We start from the raw sequence: 21,551 nt of genomic DNA on the forward strand, positions 1-21,551 counted from the left end.
CTCGGAGAGACACTCTCAAACGACACTTTGATGGAGTTTTATTGCCGCTCCTTCCGCCTCTAAATCGCTCCTGCTGTCATCTTTATTTTGATTGATGTATTCCCTGATCTATTTATGCATGTGAGGGGGGGGGAGCAACAGATACAATGCTTGCTACTATGCTCAGGAGACCACCTGCAGAACATTTCCCTTTAAAAGGGCTGAACGCAGCCTTCTACAAAGCCTTGTCTATCCTCAGCTCAAGTCATTAGGCAGCGGGTATGCATGCTCTGAATACGGCGTAGAGAAAAGGTATTCTTTCAACTGCTTCCATCTGCCTCTGAAGGGGGTTAAACAGTGGGGCGGTGGGTTGTCTAGGGAATTACACACCAAAGCCCAGGCTCTGAGGTGTTCCTGCTACACTAGGAATGGACTGATGATCAGACAGACAGAAATTTCACACAACGAACAAACACACAGGCTTTTATCTGCTTCTCCTCTGATGAAGCTCAATGGAACAGGGAGGAAAGAAAACCTCAGCCAATACACTTCCTAGTTCCTATACCACAGGTAAATAGAGGGAGGGAATCAGAGGCAGTTGTAGCCCTGCTGCTTCAAAGGCTAGAAATCCATTAAGAGGAAACCTTCCTTGGGTAACATGAGATCCATGAACTCCACACATTTAGTCATGAATCAAACAGAGCAATATACTGTACTCTCTGGTACATCTCAATGCAGGTAAAACAAATGACCTTGTACCATCTAGCAACTGCCAATTTTGTTGGGTTGTGGTTATAGCGGTACATCAATAACAGTGCTTTTTATTACATGAAAGAGAACAAAGTTCTAGACTAGGGTTCCAAATAGAACTGACACACACATCCATTGGTCTGCTCTTAAAGAAATAAAAAAATATTTTCATGTCTTCTCCTCTGGAGCAACAGCACACACACTACTAGAATGTATTCTTTCAACTGCTTCTGTATGCCTCTGAATGGGGTTAAACGGTGGGGTGAAAGAAAATGTATTAGTCTTGATGTGATTTATTTGATATTCTAATCATGTAGGTTATTCCTGTGAGCTTTTGCACAGAACCATGAGCAGCAGTGTACTCTAGTACTCCACACTGTATACTTACGCAACATACAGTGGGGAAAAAAAGTATTTAGTCAGCCACCAATTGTGCAAGTTCTCCCACTTAAAAAGATGAGAGAGGCCTGTAATTTTCATCATAGGTACACGTCAACCATGACAGACAAAACTCCTGAGTGGCGCAGTGGTCTAAGGCACTGCATCGCAGTGCTAACTGTGCCACTAGAGATCCTGGTTCGAATCCAGGCTCTGTCGCAGCCGGCCGCGACCGGGAGACTCATGGGAGGCGCACAATTGGCCCAGCGTCGTCCAGGGTAGGGGAGGGAATGGCCGGCAGGGATGTAGCTCAGTTGATAGAGCATGGCGTTTGCAACGCCAGGGTTGTGGGATCAATTCCCACGGGGGGCCAGTATAAAAAAAATATGTATTCACTAACTGTAAGTCGCTCTGGATAAGAGCGTCTGCTAAATGACTAAAATGTAAATGTAAATGTAAAATGAGAAAAAAAAATATCCAGAAAATCACATTGTAGGATTTTTTATGAATTTATTTGCAAATGATGGTGGAAAATAAGTATTTGGTCAATAACAAAAGTTTCTCAATACTTTGTTATATACCCTTTGTTGGCAATGACACAGGTCAAACGTTTTCTGTAAGTTTTCACACACTGTTGCTGGTATTTTGGCCCATTCCTCCATGCAGATCTCCTCTAGAGCAGTGATGTTTTGGGGCTGTCGCTGGGCAACACGGACTTTCAACTCCCTCCAAAGATTTTCTATGGGGTTGAGATCTGGAGACTGGCTAGGCCACTCCAGGACCTTGAAATGCTTCTTACGAAGCCACTCCTTCGTTGCCCGGGCGGTGTGTTTGGGATCATTGTCATGCTGAAAGACCCAGCCACGTTTCATCTTCAATGCCCTTGCTGATGGAAGGAGGTTTTCACTCAAACTCTCACGATACATGGCCCCATTCATTCTTTCCTTTACACGGATCAGTCGTCCTGGTCCCTTTGCAGAAAAACAGTCCCAAAGCATGATGTTTCCACCCCCATGCTTCACAGTAGGTATGGTGTTCTTTGGATGCAACTCAGCATTCTTTGTCCTCCAAACACGACGAGTTGAGTTTTTACCAAAAAGTTCTATTTTGGTTTCATCTGACCATATGACATTCTCCCAATCCTCTTCTGGATCATCCAAATGCACTCTAGCAAACTTCAGACGGGCCTGGACATGTACTGGCTTAAGCAGGGGGACACGTCTGGCACTGCAGGATTTGAGTCCCTGGCGGCGTAGTGTGTTACTGATGGTAGGCTTTGTTACTTTGGTCCCAGCTCTCTGCAGGTCATTCACTAGGTCCCCCCGTGTGGTTCTGGGATTTTTGCTCACCGTTCTTGTGATCATTTTGACCCCACGGGGTGAGATCTTGCGTGGAGCCCCAGATCGAGGGAGATTATCAGTGGTCTTGTATGTCTTCCATTTCCTAATAATTGCTCCCACAGTTGATTTCTTCAAACCAAGCTGCTTACCTATTGCAGATTCAGTCTTCCCAGCCTGGTGCAGGTCTACAATTTTGTTTCTGGTGTCCTTTGACAGCTCTTTGGTCTTGGCCATAGTGGAGTTTGGAGTGTGACTGTTTGAGGTTGTGGACAGGTGTCTTTTATACTGATAACAAGTTCAAACAGGTGCCATTAATACAGGTAACGAGTGGAGGACAGAGGAGCCTCTTAAAGAAGAAGTTACAGGTCTGTGAGAGCCAGAAATCTTGCTTGTTTGTAGGTGACCAAATACTTATTTTCCACCATCATTTGCAAATAAATTCATAAAAAATCCTACAATGTGATTTTCTGGATTTTCTTTTCTCAATTTGTCTGTCATAGTTGACGTGTACCTATGATGAAAATTACAGGCCTCTCTCATCTTTTTAAGTGGGAGAACTTGCACAATTGGTGGCTGACTAAATACTTTTTTCCCCCCACTGTACAGTAGGCATCACAGACACAGATGGTAGAGACCATTCCTCAGATCTAACCTCAACCACAGCCATTCATAGGCTACTCTACATAATGTGTACTGTATGTACACCAATATACAATGCCGAGAAAAATTATTTGCACCCTTTGTGATTTTCTCTATTTGTGATACTGAATGTTATCAGATCGTCAACCAAAACCTAATATTAGATAAAGGGAACCTGAGTTTACAAATAATTAAATAAATATATATTTTTTGGTTAACAAAGTTCTGCAACATCCAGTTCCCCTGTGTGAAAAATTAATTGCCCCCTTACTCTCAATAACTGGTTGTGCCACTTTTAGCTGCAATGACTGCAACCAAATGCTTCCTGTAGTTGTTGATCAGTCTCTCACATCGCTGTGGAGGAATTTTGGCCCACTCTTGCATGCAGAACTTCTTTAACTCAGCGACATTTGTGGGTTTTCAAGCATGAACGGCTCGTTTCAAGTCCTGCCACAACATCTCAATTGGGATTAGGTCTGGACTTTGACTAGGCCATTCCAAACGTATACTTTGTTGCTTTTTAACCATTTTCATGTAGACTTGATTGTGTGTTTTGGATCATTGTCTTGCTGCATGACCCCCCCACTGTAACTCATAGCAGAATATAATTCAAGTGTTCTAGTCTGTACACTCACCTACAAAGATATGGTTATGCTCAGAGTATTCACAAATAGCAGACAGGTTTAGTATCTTAACCCCTAGTTCATCTGATAAGCCTTGGTTGAAGGGTTTGTGTGAGAAACAACAGTGCTAAATGGGTACCTGTGGTATTGTGCTTGGAGGAACTGGAACTCATCCTTGATTCGGTCACACGAGTCGGAGGTTGTGAATTTCAGCTGCTGCGATGAAGCCTGCAAGACGGACAGACAAACACCATTAAAACACATTAGTGAAATAAAACAGGTCTGGCCTGGCTCACACTAGGGTCGTTCCACCTCAAAAAGCACAAGAAATGGGATTGACATAAACCATCTAAGATGATCGTTTCTGTAGTTAGTAACAGATACGATTAGCATTCCTGAAACATTATTTTGTTTAAATATTTCGGAGAAATTAAGCGAATTGATAGCATCTTAATTTATAGGATTCTGATACAGTGCCTTAAGTATTCCCACCCCTTGACTTGTTCCACATTTTGTGTTACAGCCCGACTTCAAAATACACACAATACCCCATAATGTCAAAGTGGAATTATGTTTAGACATTTAGACTTAGTCAATAAGTATTCAACCCATTTGTTTTGGCAAGCCTAAATAAGTTCCAGAGTAAAAATGTGCTTAAGTCACAAAAGTTGCATGGACTCACTGTGTGCAATAATACAGTACCTTCAGAAAGTATTCACACCCCTCAACCTTTTCCAAAATAATGTATTTTACAAAGTGGGATTAAAATAGATTTAATTCTCAATGACCTACACAAAATACTTGAACGTCAAAGTGAAATAAAAAATAAAATAAAATGAATATACCTTGAATAGATAAGTATTCATCCCCCTGAGTCAATATATGTTAGAATCACATTTGGCAGTGATTACAGCTGTGAGTCTTTCTGGGTAAGTCTAAGCGCTTTGCACACCTGGATTGTACAATATTTGCCCATTAATTATTAAAACAATTCTTCAAGCTCTGTCAAGTTGGTTGTTGATCAGTGCTAGACAGCTATTTTCAAGTCTTGCCATCCGATTTAAGTCAAAACTGTAACTAGGCCACTCAGGAACATTCAATGTCATCTTGGTAAGCAACTCCAGTGTATATTTGGCCTTGTGGTTTATGTAATTGTCCTGCTGGAAGGTGAATTTGTCTCCCAGTGTCTGTTGGAAAGCAGACAACATGGTTTTCCTCTAGGATTTTGCATGTGCTTAGCTCTATTGTTTCTTTTTATCATAAAAAACTCCCTAGTCCTTGCCGATGGCAAGCATCCCCTTAACATGATGCAGCCACCACCATGCTTGAAAATATGAAGTAGTACTCAGTGTGTTGTGTTGGATTTGCCCCGAACATAATGCTTTGTATTCAGGATAAAAAGTTAATTTCTTTGCCACATTTTTTTGCAGTATTACTTTAGTGCCTGATTGCAAACAGAATGCATGTTTTGGAATATTTTATTCTGTACAGGCTTCATGCTTTTCATTCTGTACTTTTGGTTAGTATTGTGGAGTAACTACAATGTTGTTGATCCATCAGTTTTCTCCTATCACAGCCATTAAACTCGAACTGTTTTAAAGTCACCATTGGCCTCATGGTGAAATTTGCTTTCATGGAGGACTGGCTTGAATTGTGAGGATGAGCACAATTTATTTTCATCATGAGCCAAAGTTGCAAAGGAAATGTTGTGATCCAGTTAATAAACACATGAGACCAGCACAATGGATAAGAGTGTGGTGGTATAGCAGGAACAGCGGCATCTAGTGGTTAAAACCGGGTACTTTCAAACTACTTTATGATAAATAATTACTAATGTCTCGGAATAGGGTATGAATAAGCAATTCTCCAAGCCGCAGCATCATACTACTTGTCAAACAGAGAACTGATACTGTGGGTTGGGTTGAGCATTTTTGGGGGATCCCTCATCTTACTCATTGGTAGGAAGAAGCTGTCCAAATCGGATGTTGGGTACTATATTTATTGAATCTTATTTGAATCCTATAAATTAAAATGGCCAATTTGGGTGCAACCAATTAGCTTAATTTTCAGATTTAAAAAAAGTCAACAAAAGAATGTTTCAGGAATGCCAATCGTACCTGTTTCTAACTACAGAAACAATTTCAGAAAAATCTGCGATGGTAGGTGTCATGTCTTGCTGAAATGACTCACCAGTACAAGCGGGTATTGTATTGTCATTACACAGTCACTTTACAAGCAGTGGATACACTGAACAAAAATATAAAACGCAACATGTAAAGTGTCCCATGTTTCATGAGCTGAAATAAAAGATCCCAGATATTTTCCTATAGCACAAAAAGCGTATTTCTCCAAAATGTTGTGCACAAATTTGTTTACATCCCTGTTAGGTGAGCATTTCTCCTTTGCCAAGACAATCCATCCTCCTGACAGGTATGGCATATCAAGAAGCTGATTACACAGCATGATCATTACACAGGTGCACCTTGTGCTGGGGACAATAAAAGGCCACTCCAAAATGAGCAGTTGTGTCACAAAACACAATGCCACAGATGTCTCAAGTTGAGGGAGCATGCAATTGGCATGCTGACTGCAGGAATGTCTACCAGAGTGGTTGCCAGAGAACTGAGTGTTTATTTCTCTACCATAAGCTGCCTCCAATGTTGTTTTAGAGAATTTGGCAGTAGGTCCAACTGGCCTCAACCACGCCAGCCCAGTACCTCCACACCCGGCTTCTTCACCTGCGGGATCGTCTGAGACCAGCCACCCGGACAGCTTATGAAACTGGGTTTGCACAAGCGAAGAATTTCTGCACAAACGATCAGAAATCGTCCCAGGGAAGCACATCTGCATGCTCGTCGTCCTCACCTGACTGCAGTTCGGCGTCGTAACCAACTTCAGTGGGCAAATGTGACTAGTTTCAGGAAACTAGGCGTATGTCGCGCGTCACTACTTCACATGAGCACCATTTCAACGTAATTAATTTTTTTATTTTGATCAAAATGTGTTTTGGGGCAGAAATGCCTTCTGGAACATGTGAACTTGTATGTGCCTTAATAATACAATTGTTAAATGAAGAGCCTAGTTGGTTTAGCCATGGAAAAAGACAGCAACCTTCCCGCTAGCCATAATTGGCTGAGATGAGTTCGGATTGGACATGAAATGGCCTAGAAATGAGTTCGGATTGGTCTGCCATGTAGCACACTTCTGTACATAACATGAGCTGGTCAGTATGTGTAGTATGTGCTTTTTTTGAAAGATATCACGTAGTAGAACTGCATAAGTGTTGCTCTCCACTTTCTGGAGGACCGAGTTTTGAAATCAGTGGAATTAAAGTATGATAGTTAAGGAGATGGAGAAAATTCTGGCATTTGATTGCAAATATGCAGACAGGGTCGAAAAGAGAACACACAGAAGGCTGTTGGATAAAACACCTGTCTCCGGATTACATCTTCAAACTAAGGGCAACCATGGCATCCATGACAGAGAGTGAGAAGCATCCATCTATGTATACGGGTAAGATAGTCTAGCTAGCTACATTTTCAGATATTTCTAATTTTGTCAAAAAGTTGTTTTCATTTCAAGTTGAAGTGTACTGTTAGCTAGCTAGCTAACGTTAGCTGGCTGGCTAGCTAGCTAGCTAGCTAGCGTTACATGTATTATTCGTATCTCAGAGCCATTTGAATTGCTAGTTATAGCCTAATGTTAGCTAGCTAACATTGAACATGGTTGGTTAACTACCTGCAGATTAATGCAGGGTAGTAACGTTATGAGTTGGGATTATGGGTAATTGTTTAGCTAGGTAGCTACATGTCTAAACAAAAGACTCTACTATGCAAGTAACTATTTCAATAGAATGTTTATGATGTCACTGCGACAACTGTCGATAAACTTAGCTGGTAAATTCGCTCTGGCTATCTACTCCGATTTCAGAGCACTCGTCTGAGTGTGCCAGAGTGCAGAATAACTGACAAATTTACGAACGCTCAACACCCGTTGAATATGGCCGGTGTCAGTAAACGCTGGGAAAAAAGCGTAATTCAATTGTTGCCAGCAGCACAGTTGCAGTCACCAAATATCTGGATAACATTTTTTTTTAAACAGCCTAACCAGCTCTGCTAGGGTGAGTAAAATGGTCAGAGTGAGCTGTTCTCGCATTTGAGTCTGGAAGTAGCTAGCAAGCTAGCCAACGCTTGGGTGCTTGACAGCTGTTAGGTCAGAATGCTTGGATCAACCCTACTCCTCGGCCAGAGCGTCCAGTGTGCACTCTGAACGCTCCGAGACCGAAACACTCCGAATTTACAAACGGACAATCTGACAACACTGAGTTTACAAATGCCCAAAGCACACTGGCACTCCAGATTACAATTACGAACACACCCGTAGTATAAACCAGCCTTTAGTCCTGAAATCTTTGGTTGTTTAGTACATAGGCTCACATGTGAATCCTTAAAGAGATGGTTGGGGCTAAAGCTTAAGAGGGTGTGAACGATGCTGAATGGGTGTAGACAAAGAAGAGCTCTCCAGTAGGTACCAAAACATTCAAGGACCATTTTCTCAAAACTTTCAAAGCAGAATTACTTTCCCATTGTTCCTCAACTGTAGTGTATGATATAAAATTTTCTAGCTTTGAGTCTCTACTTTTATCCAATGTAAAAAACAACATTTCAAATTTTGCTACATAAGACCGAATCGAGCCGGTCAGTCACAAATGCTCACCGTCGGTGGCCACTGGCACACTGGAGAAGTGCGCTTCACGAATGAATCCTGGTTTCAACTGTACTGGACAGATGGCAGAAAGCGTGTATGGCGTCGTGTGGGCGAGCGGTTTGCTGATGTCAAAGTTGTGAACAGATTGCCCCATGGTGGTGGTGGGGTTATGGTCAATGTTCCCGCAAATGTTTTGGGGCACTGAGCAAATTTTAGGTCTTGTGAGTGTCAACTTGAATTTTGTGAGAACTTCCGGCGCGCGTTTACAGTGAACACTGAGGCTGTACCCCTACAGTTTTAGACAGTAGCCAATAGGCCATTGTGGCTATTTGAGCACAATGTAGGCCTTCCAACAAAACCAATGGAGCAAATCCCATAACATTTTCACATGGAAATAGCTTTTGATTTCTATGATCTAGCCTACAGTGAGGGAAAAAAGTATTTGATCCCCTGCTGATTTTGTACGTTTGCCCACTGACAAAGACATGATCAGTCTATAATTTTAATGGTAGGTTTATTTGAACAGTGAGAGACAGAATAACAACAAAAAAATCCAGAAAAACGCATGTCAAAAATGTAATAAATTTTTTTTATAAATTGATTTGCATTTTAATGAGGGAAATAAGTATTTGACCCCTCTGCAAAACATTACTTAGTACTTGGTGACAAAACCCTTGTTGGCAATCACAGAGGTCAGACGTTTCTTGTAGTTGGCCACCAGGTTTGCACACATCTCAGGAGGGATTTTGTCCCACTCCTCTTTGCAGATCTTCTCCAAGTCATTAAGGTTTCGAGGCTGACGTTTGGCAACTCGAACCTTCAGCTCCCTCCACAGATTTTCTATGGGATTAAGGTCTGGAGACTGGCTAGGCCACTCCAGGACCTTAATGTGCTTCTTCTTGAGCCTCTCCTTTGTTGCCTTGGCCGTGTGTTTTGGGTCATTGTCATGCTGGAATACCCATCCACGACCCATTTTCAATGCCCTGGCTGAGGGAAGGAGGTTCTCACCCAAGATTTGATGGTACATGGCCCCGTCCATCGTCCCTTTGATGCGGTGAAGTTGTCCTGTCCCCTTAGCAGAAAAACACCCCCAAAGCATAATGTTTCCACCCCCATGTTTGACGGTGGGGATGGTGTTCTTGGGGTCATAGGCAGCATTCCTCCTCCTCCAAACACGGCGAGTTGAGTTGATGCCAAAGAGCTCGATTTTGGTCTCATCTGACCACAACACTTTCACCCAGTTCTCCTCTGAATCATTCAGATGTTCATTGGCAAACTTCAGACGGGCCTGTATATGTGCTTTCTTGAGCAGGGGGATCTTGCGGGCGCTGCAGGATTTCAGTTCTTCACGGCGTAGTGTGTTACCAATTGTTGTCTTGGTGACTATGGTCCCAGCTGCCTTGAGATCATTGACAAGATCCTCCCGTGTAGTTCTGGGCTGATTTCTCACCGTTCTCATGATCATTGACACTCCACGAGGTGAGATCTTGCATGGAGCCCCAGGCAGAGGGAGATTGACAGTTTTGTGTTTCTTCCATTTGCGAATAATCGCACCAACTGTTGTCACCTTCTCACCAAGCTGCTTGGCGATGGTCTTGTAGCCCATTCCAGCCTTGTGTAGGTCTACAATCTTGTCCCTGACATCCTTGGAGAGCTCTTTGGTCTTGGCCATGGTGGAGAGTTTGGAATCTGATTGATTGATTGATTGATTGCTTCTGTGGACAGGTGTCTTTTATACAGGTAACAAACTGAGATTAGGAGCACTCCCTTTAAGAGTGTGCTCCTAATCTCAGCTCGTTACCTGTATAAAAGACACCTGGGAGCCAGAAATCTTTCTGATTGAGAGGGGGTCAAATACTTATTTCCCTCATTAAAATGCAAATAAATTTATAACATTTTTGACATGCGTTTTTCTGGATTTTTTTGTTGTTATTCTGTCTCTCACTGTTCAAATAAACCTACCATTAAAATTATAGACTGATAATTTATGTCAGTGGGCAAACGTACAAAATCAGCAGGGGATCAAATACTTTTTTCCCTCACTGTATATGTGGTGTTCAATGCAGGCTTACATTGCATGAGACTTTTAAAAACGTTTTTCGACATTATGAAGGGCTCTCTCCTCATCTGACCATGTGTTCTCGCATACCCCGAGAGCATCTGGTCAGAGGGGTGGTGGCACAGGAATCCTCATCTCTCCCAAGTGGACATTCTCAATTTTTCCCCTAACCCATCTGTCTATCTCCTCATTTGAATTCCATGCTGTCACAGTCACTAGCCCATTTAAGCTTAATATCCTTGTCATCTATCGCCCTCCAGGTTCCCTTGGAGAGTTCATCAATGAGCTTGACGCCTTGATAAGTTCCTTTCCTGAGGATGGCTCACCCCTCACAGTTTTGGGGGATTTCAACCTCCCTATGTCCACATTTGACTCATTTCTCTCTGCCTCCTTCTTTCCACTTCTCTCCTCTTTTGACCTCACCCTCTCACCGTCCCCCCCTACTCACAAGGCAGGCAATACGCTTGACCTCATCTTTACTAGATGCTGCTCTTCTACTAATCTCACTGCAACTCCCCTCCATGTCTCCGACCACTACTTTGTTTCCTTTTCTCTCTCGCTCTCCTCCCACACTACTCACTCTGCCCCTACACAGATGGTAATGCGCCGCCGCAACCTTCGCTCTCTCTCTCCCACTACTCTCTCCTCTTCCATCCTATCATCTCTTCCCTCTGCTAAATCCTTCTCCCTCCAATCTCCTGATTCTGCCTCCTCAACCCTCCTCTCCTCCCTTTCTGCATCCTTTGACTCTCTGTGTCCCCTATCCTCCCGGCCGGCTCGGTCCTCCCCTCCAGCTCCGTGGCTTGATGACTCATTGCGAGCTCACAGAACAGAGCTCCGGGCAGCGGAGCGGAAATGGAAGAAAACTAAACTCCCTGCCGACCTGGCATCTTTTCACTCCCTCCTCTCTACATTTTCTTCATCTGTTTCTGCTGCTAAGGCCACTTTCTACCACTCTAAATTCCAAGCATCTGCCTCTAACCCTAGGAAGCTCTTTGCCACATTTTCCTCCCTCCTGAATCCTCCCCCCCCCCCGCCCCCCCCTCCTCTCTCTCTGTGGATGACTTCGTCAACCACTTTGAAAAGAAGGTTGACGACATTCGATCCTCGTTTGTTAAGTCTAATGACACTGCTGGTCCTACTCACACTGCCCTACCCTATGCTTTGACTTCTTTCTCCCCTCTCTCTCCAGATAAAATCCTGCGACTTGTGACTGCAGGCCGCCCAACAACCTGCCCGCTTGACCCCATCCCCTCCTCTCTTCTCCAGACCATCTCCGGTGACCTTCTCCCCTACCTCACCTCGCTGATCAACTCATCCTTGACCGCTGGCCATGTCCCTTCCGTCTTCAAGAGAGCGAGAGTTGCTCCCCTTCTCAAGAAACCAACACTCGATCCCACTGATGTCAACAACTACAGACCAGTATCCCTTCTTTCTTTTCTTTCCAAAACTATTGAGCGTGCCGTCTTTAGCCAACTCTCTTGCTATCTCTCTCAGAATGACCTTCTTGATCCAAACCAGTCAGGTTTCAGGACTGGTCATTCAACTGAGACTGCTCTTCTCTGTGTCACGGAGGCTCTCCGCACTGCTAAAGCTAACTCTCTCTCCTCTGCTCTTGTCCTTCTAGACCTGTCTGCTGCCTTTGATACTGTGAACCATCAGATCCTCCTCTCCACCCTCTCCGAGCTGGGCATCTCCGGCGCGGCTCACTCCTGGATTGCGTCCTACCTGACCGGTCGCTCCTACCAAGTGGCGTGGCGAGAAGCTGTCTCCGCACCACGTGCTCTCACCACTGGTGTCCCCCAGGGCTCAGTCCTAGGCCCTCTCCTTTTCTCCCTATACACCAAGTCACTTGGCTCTGTCATATCCTCACATGGCCTCTCCTATCATTGCTACGCTGACGATACACAACTAATCTTCTCCTTTCCCCCTTCTGATAACCAGGTGGCGAATCGCATCTCTGCATGTCTGGCAGACATATCAGTATGGATGACGGATCACCACCTCAAGCTGAACCCTGGCAAGACGGAGCTGCTCTTCCTCCCGGGGAAGGACTGCCCGTTCCATGATCTCGCCATCACGGTTGACAACTCCGCTGTGTCCTCCTCCCAGAGTGCGAAGAGCCTAGGCGTGACCCTGGACAACACCCTGTCGTTCTCCGCCAACATCAAGGCGGTGACCCGCTCCTGCAGGTTCATGCTCTACAACATTCGGAGAGTACGACCCTGCCTTACACAGGAAGCGGCACAGGTCCTAATCCAGGCACTTGTCATCTCCCGTCTGGACTACTGCAACTCGCTGTTGGCTGGCCTCCCTGCCTGTGCCATTAAACCCCTACAACTCATCCAGAATGCCGCAGCCCGTCTGGTGTTCAACCTTCCCAAGTTCTCTCACGTCACCCCCCTCCTCCGCACACTCCACTGGCTTCCAGTTGAAGCTCGCATCCGCTACAAGACCATGGTGCTTGCCTATGGAGCAGTGAGGGGAACGGCACCTCTGTACCTTCGGGCTCTGATCAGTCCCTACACCCAAACGAGGGCATTGCGTTCATCCACCTCTGGCCTGCTGGCTCCCCTTCCTCTGCGGAAGCATAGTTCCCGCTCAGCCCAGTCAAAACTGTTCGCTGCTCTGGCACCCCAATGGTGGAACAAGCTCCCTCACGACGCCAGGACAGCGGAGTCACTCACCACCTTCCGGAGGCATTTGAAACCCCACCTCTTTAAGGAATACCTGGGATAGGATAAAGTAATCCTTCTACCCCCCCCCCCCCCAAAATTGTAAAGTGGTTATCCCACTGGCTATAGGGTGAACGCACCAATTGGTGAGTCGCTCTGGATAAGAGCGTCTGCTAAATGACGTAAATGTGCCCTTGAGCAAGGCACTTAACCCTAATTGCTCCTGCAAGTCGCTCTGGATAAGAGCGTCTGCTAAATGACTAAAATGTAAAATGTTGAATGGTTTTTTACTTGGTCTGTAACACTATGGGCCAAATAGGTGACAAATAGGTGATTGCATTGTATGATGCAAGAAACCACTTTACAAAACAAAAGTAATTATTACCACACAGAGAATTAGACAATGTAGGCTACCCCTCTGCCTATTGGCTGATTTGCATATTCAAGCCTGTCTCAAAATACAACACTGCCCCTTTAATTAAGACATAAGCTTTTTATCTGACTCGCTTTTCAAAGACGGCTTGAAATGTAGCCTACACGTTTTGTGCTCTTGTAGGAAGCAGTAACTCCATTGCTGACCTATACTTCTCTATAATTGGGCTAATAACTCTCTAACTAGCAAAGAATATCAACAAATGTTCACATGCTCTGCTCTGAAACGTGCATTAACTCGCGGGTGATTGAACGCCCACTCGTGGGCTACCTGCCATAGAATTCTACTCTGTTGTGTGCTGGCTCTTCCTACAACAAAGTCACAGACTGAATCTTGCAAAGTTAGATTTGTTTTGGTTTGTTGCATTGAAAAAGGGGCTGATATAATGTTGATTAGATCACAGAAAAAATATTGATCTATATAGTGCAAACTAATGGGGTGAACTCAGCGAAGTCTCTGAGCGGCCTGGCATTTCTTTTGCGCAGCAGTCCTGGAGGAGGTGCGCGGCTTAGAGGGAATTTTGGTTATGGTATGGGCAGGCATAAGCTATAGACAACGAACACAACTGCATTTTAATCGATGGCTATTTGAATGCACAGAGATACCGTGACGAGATCCTGAGGCCCATTGTCGTGCCATTACTCCGCCGCCATCACCTCATGTTTCCGCATGATAATGCACGGCCCCATGTTGCAAGGATCTGTACACAATTCCTGGAAGCTGAACATTTCCTAGTTCTTCCATGGCCTGCATACTCAGACATGTCACCCATTGCGCATGTTTGGGATGCTCTGGATCGATGCGTCTCTGGATCGACGTGTACGACAGCGTGTTCCAGTTCCCGCCAATATCCAGCAACTTCGCACAGCCATTGAAGAGGAATGGGACAACATTCCACAGGCCACAATCAACAGCCTGATCAACTCTATGCGAAGGAGATGTCTCGCGCAGCATGACGCAAATGGTGGTCACACCAGATACTGACTGGTTTTCTGATCCACACCCCTACCTTTTACTGAAAGTATCTGTGACCAACATATGCATATCTGTATTCCCAGTCATGTGAAATCCATAGATTAGGGCCTAATGAATTTATTTCAATTGACTGATTTCCTTATATGAACTGTAACTCAGTAAAATCTTTGAAATTGTTGCATGTTGTTTCTTTTTTTTGTTCAGTTTAGTTGTGTCTTTGTGCCAGACTCACTGCAGCTTTAAACCCAAATAGGAACAACATTTATTATTTTTTTGCAGACTGCACAATGGGTCAAGTGGGAAATCTCTAAAATGTTCCCACTACATTCGAAACAGTTTCAAAGCAAGGCATAATTGCATATATTATTTTGCAAATCTGCAATTGCAGCAATAACAGGTATACTTAAAATTACCTGTCAAATTCAGAATCACATTCAACACAGTGCAAGTTTGTTTTGAATCACAAATGGGCTACTTCACTAAAAGGAGTCTCACTCCATTGGGAGTTTGGACAACACTTAGAACATTTCGGAATACAATTATTTTCCTTATTTCAATAATGCAACAAGTTTGAGAAATGTGCACCCTCTGTCTTGCTATAGATATTGTGATGTCAGGAGGTAAGCCGAATGGTAGACACCTTTTCCTAACACACAGCTGGTTCCAGAGCCGACAGATTGACTGATACATGAGGTTTTGCCAAACCTGTTTTAATAACTTTGAGAAGATGTACAGACTTTTGATAGCCAGTATGCTAACAATCCTAAGATAAAGGAAGGTTAAATGCTAAGCCACATTCCCTACAATCAAAACACTTGGAGACCAAGTGAAAACCACTACATACAAGTAGGCCTAATCCATTACAATCATCGTTATCACTAAGCAAAATCTCTACACAAACATAGCCTACAGGCACCAAGTGATCTAACCTTTAACATAATCTATCCAGCCAACCGTGGCAAAAACAAAGCAAACCGTGGCTATAGTCAGCCTGACCCTGCCGGTAGCCCCCAGACAGAGCTAGGATTGGGGAGGGGGAGGGAATCTGATTTCCTCAGCGTGTAACAGTATGCAAACACTTAATATACCAAAGGTTGTCGGAGTCAATAGCCTCAGGTAGCGCATTCCAGTTGGGGGGGGGGGGGGGGGGGGGGTAGTGAGAACGAGAGAAAGTAAGAGGGAGCTAGGGCCCCCAGTGTTCCTCCCACAGTAGTTTATCAGCCTTGTTTTGAACAAAGCTCCAACCAGGAGGAGTAGGTAGAAGCTGCCCCTAACCACTGATACAGGGTCATCTTTTTTTGTCCCCCAATCTAATGATTAAGGCTGGGGTTTGAGGTAGGGTAATCTGATCCTAGATCTGTGGATAGGAGCAACTACTGCCTCAAGCACCCCCAACCACGTAGGCCCCTTACTCTTTACTTCACCCACATGTGACGTCTCATTTTTGCCCAGAATTTATATACTTTGACATTGCTCATTCTGATATTGCTTGTTCTGAAATGTCTAATAATATTTTACTTTTTGGATTATGTGTGTATTATTGTATTGCTAGGTATTCCTGCACTGTTGGAACTAGAAACATAAGCATTTCGCTGCACCGGCAATAACGTTGGCAAATCTGTGTACGCAACCAATAAACTTTGATTGGATTTTAGGTACACCAGGCTATATAAACACGCAGTAGTACGGAGTCTACTGTTGGTGGTGCAGTGCTGTAAAGTGACCAAAACAAGAGGCTCTGTGGGGCTTTAGAGCACACAACAGATGGATGCACATAATGATAATGAAATACTGCCGTAATATTGTGACACATGCCATCTGGTGTGACGAAAAAGGTGCCTGCTCGCTGTGAGTGTAAAATGTGTGTGTGTGTGTGGGTGAGAGCAAGTGTGTGTGAACATGCATGTGAGAGTGTTTATTGTAAGTATGAGTGTGTAAGTGCGCAAATGTGTGTTTGAGTTTATGAAGTCAGCATGTCTCAATGCAGTGAGAGATAAGCCTCCATAAAGATGCTCTGCTACTGCCAGTGAAGCCAAAATCTAGTCCTTGGAATGAATCATGCACACGCATCCATACATAAACCCAGCCCACTTTTACACGCCTTCTCTCACAAACATGTACTGTTCACACACAGCTCCAAAATGTAGGACAATCCCTAATTTGATTCTGTGCCACTCCTTTGAGATGCAATTAAAGCATTAAAAAGCTTTGTGCTCTGGTGGGGCAATAGTCTTCAGACTAAATGGGATTCATCATTTCAGGAAATTGCAGCCCCCACCCATTCCCCCACCCAGCCCAACTATAGAGAGAAAAAAAAAATATATATATATATATATATATATATATATTCCAAATGAAATCTACTCTGCACCATAATGTCTAACTTAAACAAGGCTTACAAACCCAATCCTATGTTTCTGCTCGGCAGATCAGACCACAGGCTATGCTTCATGCATGCACACACGCCGACAATAACACAGAGTATCATCAGAAAACATCCTCAATTGTAAATCCTGCCCTAGGGGTACTGCAGTGTGGGTATTGCATTTCCTGGAGCTCAGGCTCCCTGTTTACATCTCCACCGGAAAGACAGTAGAGCGAGAGGAGCAGAAGGGGGGGGGGGGGGGTTGTAATCATTCACCAATGACAGGATATTACCATGCTCAACTTCTGCATCACCACGTTCAGGGTGGAACAGAATCAGCAGGGAATCTCTTATAGACAGATAATTAGAGAGGGATAAGGGAAATATGATACGCAAAGCAAATCTGTTTACTAACTCATATGGACATATGAACAACACTTAACCTCCACACAAACCTACATGAAACAAATTCTTTACTGCCTTAGATTGACTCCTATAGGGACAGTAAAAATAGCACACAGATATGCGCGTAACTTGGGGGACATGACGACCCCCCGCCCCCGATATTAGAAACAGGTCAATTTGACCCCACCCCCAATATTATACCATGATGAGTTTGATTGATTGGAAAACGTTTCCAGACTGTAAAACACCAGGCAGCTACTGGCTTTATGTGGCTTTGAAACAGTGACTCAGTTCCTCATTTTATACTGAACAAAAATATAAACTAGTGTTGGTCCCATGTTTAATGAGCTGAAATAAAAGATCCCAGAAATTCTCCATACGCACAAAAAGCTTATTTCTCTCAAATTTTGTGCACAAACTTGTTTACTTCCCTGTTAGTGAGCATTTCTCCTTTTTGAAGATAATCCATCCACCTGACAGGTGTGCCATATCAAGAAGCTGATTAAACGGCATGATCATTACACAGCTGCACCTTGTGCTTGGGAACAGGCCACTCTAAAATCTGCAGTTTTGTCACACAACAAAATGCCACATATGTCTCAAGTTGAGGGAGCGTGCAATTGGCATGCTATCTGCAGGAGTGTCCACCAGAGCTTTTGCCAGATAATTTAATGTTAATGTCTCTACCATACGCTGCCTCCAATGTAGTTTTAGAGACTTTGGCAGTACATCCAACCGTTAAAATTGGTGCATGTTGCGTTTATATTTTTGTTCAGTATATAAACGCAACATGCAACAATTAACAACTTTACTGAGTTACAGTTCATATAAGGAAATCAGTCAATTGAAATAAATTCATTAGGCCCTAATCTATGGATTTCACATGACTGGGCAGGGGAGCAGCCATGGGTGGGCCTGGGAGGAGCCAGGATCGCCAAATCAGAATACGTTTTTACCCACAAAAGGGCTTTATTACAGACAAATACTCCTCAGTTTCATCAGCTGTCTGGTCTGACGATCCCGCAGGCGAAGAAGACAGATGTGGAGGTCCTGGGCTGGCGTGGTTACACGTGGTCTGCTATTGTGAGGCAGGTTGGACGTACTTCCAAATTCCCTAAAACGACGTTGGAGGCAGCTTAAGGTAGAGTATTTATAATTACATTCTCTGGCAACAGCTCTGGTGGACATTCCTGCAGTCAGCATGCCAATTGCACGCTCCCTCAACTTGAGACATATGCAGCATTGTGTTGTGTGACAAAACGGCACATTTTAGAGTGGCCTTTTATTGTCCCCAGCACAAGGTGCACCTGTGTAATTATTATGCTGTTTAATCAGCTTCTTGATATACCACACCTTTCAGGTGGATGGATTATCTTGGCAAAGGAGAAATGTTCACCAACAGGGATGTAAACAAATTAGTGCACAACATTTTTGAGAAATACGTTTTTTTGTGCGTATGGAAAGACTCTGGGATCTTTTATTTCAGCTCATGAAACCAACACTTCACATGTTGCGTTTATATTTTTGTAGAGTATATGATTGGATCCTCAGCCACCAAATATGCTTTCGGTTGCGCCCGGTCCCCAGAGGCAGCCGGCTGACATATTGCTTTGATCTGCAGTAACAGTTCAGCAGCGCACACTAGCCCTCTCTCTTTGTGGTGTTCGCTGAGGAGCGGCAGCTACATGGATCAAAATTAAGGGCGTCCTGTAAAAAATGTCTGGGACGGTTCTGGCACGATAGAGCCAAAATGCATACAACCACTGTAGGCTTACATCAAAACATGTTAAAAAGCAATGAGGCTGATGCCACAGATCAGAACGTTTAGCTTAAAATGTTGATAAACTTATTTCTTCACATTATAAGCGTAGCAATGTGCACACGGCAGTGGCTGCTGGATAATGAAAGAATGTTGATTTGAAAAGCAATAGAACATGAAAGAAATGCTGTTTTCAATGGCATAAGGAAGTGTTTATAAAAAATAAGAAATCCCTCAACATTTCTATGGTCTGATTTTGGCAAGGCTACTTTGAAAGGTAGGGCTAAGACGTGCCACATAAAATGACATAAAACCTCCAGGTTTTAAAACAATTACATTTATGGTTAAATAGTTTCAAAATGCCGACTGCCTCCGCTCAGATTGCAAGGTGGGTGATGGGTGTGGTCGGTGCACAATACGTACTGGCCTTTCTCTCCCCTAGTGACCATTTGATCTGAACGAACTGTGCCTCGAGTAGGCCTAGGTCAACAGAACATAGCCTTTAGACGAGAATGTTAATTAATTTGTCAAACATGACTGGCTTTTAGCCTATATTTATGTAATTAAAAGTCAAAGTTTGGCTACATTTTCTGGAGCCTCCCTAACGTCAGCATGGGTGTGGACATATCACATAGGCTACTTTGAGATGTAGGCAAATTATTTATGTACAGGTAACTGCCAACATAAAGGAAACACCAACATAAAGTATCTTAATAGGGCGTTAGGCCACCATGAGCCACCAGAACAGCTTCAATGCGCCTTGGCATAGATTCTACAAGTGTCTGAAACTCTATTGGAGGGCTGCAACACCACTCTTTTTATACATGACCCTAAGCATGATGGGATGTTAATTGCTTAATTAACTCAGGAACCAGCCCTGTGTTGAAGCACCTGCTTTCAATACAGCCTACTTTGTATCCCTCATTTACTCAAGTTATTATATTTTGTCAGTTACCTGTACATTTATAAAAATAGATTTGAATATTATTCCAGTGTTGGCCTTTTTAGAGGCACATTTTTTAAAGTGAATTTCTTGCTCAGTTGACAGACCCATTTATTTATTTCAGTAGTACTCTTATTAGCCTTTAAAATAACTTTGAATGACCTAGGTCCATGAGTAAACTCATGTTGGTATATCAAAACAAAAATAATCAACATTTTAATTTGGGACGGTTCATCTTCAGTTTGGGACGGTTGAAATTGCACTCAGGGACGATTCTGGGACGGTGATGAGATATTGTATAAAAATAGTTTTGTACCTAGTGATGTAATGCTAAGTTGGCTATTTTAGCTAGGCTAATGTTAGATGGCTAGCTAGCACAGTATCTGCAGTTTCAGAGGAGCAGCACTTAGTGAGTCAGTGTTCACTCTAGTGAAAAAGTAGCTAGTGCCCTTAATGGAAGTACCATATGTCAAAGAGAATAAAAGTGCAGGACATAATATTTTTTGGGGGAATGCTGAGAAATAACTGAATGGCTACATACAGTGGGGGAAAAAAGTATTTAGTCAGCCACCAATTGTGCAAGTTCTCCCACTTAAAAAGATGAGAGAGGCCTGTAATTTTCATCATAGGTACACGTCAACTATGACAGACAAATTGAGAAGAAAAAAATCCAGAAAATCACATTGTAGGATTTTTAATGAATTTATTTGCAAATTATGGTGAAAAATAAGTATTTGGTCACCTACAACCAAGCAAGATTTCTGGCTCTCACAGACCTGTAACTTCTTTAAGAGGCTCCTCTGTCCTCCACTCGTTACCTGTATTAATGGCACCTGTTTGAACTTGTTATCAGTATAAAAGACACCTGTCCACAACCTCAAACAGTCACACTCCAAACTCCACTATGGCCAAGACCAAAGAGCTGTCAAAGGACACCAGAAACAAAATTGTAGACCTGCACCAGGCTGGGAAGACTGAATCTGCAATAGGTAAGCAGCTTGGTTTGAAGAAATCAACTGTGGGAGCAATTATTAGGAAATGGAAGACATACAAGACCACTGATAATCTCCCTCGATCTGGGGCTCCACGCAAGATCTCACCCTGTGGGGTCAAAATGATCACAAGAACGGTGAGCAAAAATCCCAGAACCACACGGGGGGACCTAGTGAATGACCTGCAGAGAGCTGGGACCAAAGTAACAAAGCCTACCATCAGTAACACACTACGCCGCCAGGGACTCAAATCCTGCAGTGCCAGACGTGTCCCCCTGCTTAAGCCAGTACATGTCTAGGCCCGTCTGAAGTTTGCTAGAGTGCATTTGGATGATCCAGAAGAGGATTGGGAGAATGTCATATGGTCAGATGAAACCAAAATAGAACATTTTGGTAAAAACTCAACTCGTCGTGTTTGGAGGACAAAGAATGCTGAGTTGTATCCAAAGAACACCATACCTACTGTGTAGCATGGGGGTGGAAACATCATGCTTTGGGGCTGTTTTTCTGCAAAGGGACCAGGACGACT

General features: G+C 43.6%; 1 protein-coding gene across 2 annotated transcripts in view; it reads right to left on the reverse strand.

Annotated features, from left to right (window-relative positions):
• The window catches only part of LOC311148936 (TLE family member 5-like), a 54,132-nt gene that overhangs the window by 13,491 nt on the left and 19,090 nt on the right, over nt 1–21,551 (reverse strand). For both annotated transcript variants that reach the window (XM_084185972.1, XM_084185971.1), the window contains exon 2: nt 3,849–3,937. In XM_084185972.1, coding sequence (XP_084042098.1) covers nt 3,849–3,937 — 89 coding nt within the window. The remainder of the gene's footprint in view (nt 1–3,848; nt 3,938–21,551) is intronic.

Source organism: Coregonus lavaretus, assembly GCF_964263955.1.
Source record: "Coregonus lavaretus genome assembly, chromosome: 21".
NCBI classification, from domain to species: domain Eukaryota; kingdom Metazoa; phylum Chordata; class Actinopteri; order Salmoniformes; family Salmonidae; genus Coregonus; species Coregonus lavaretus.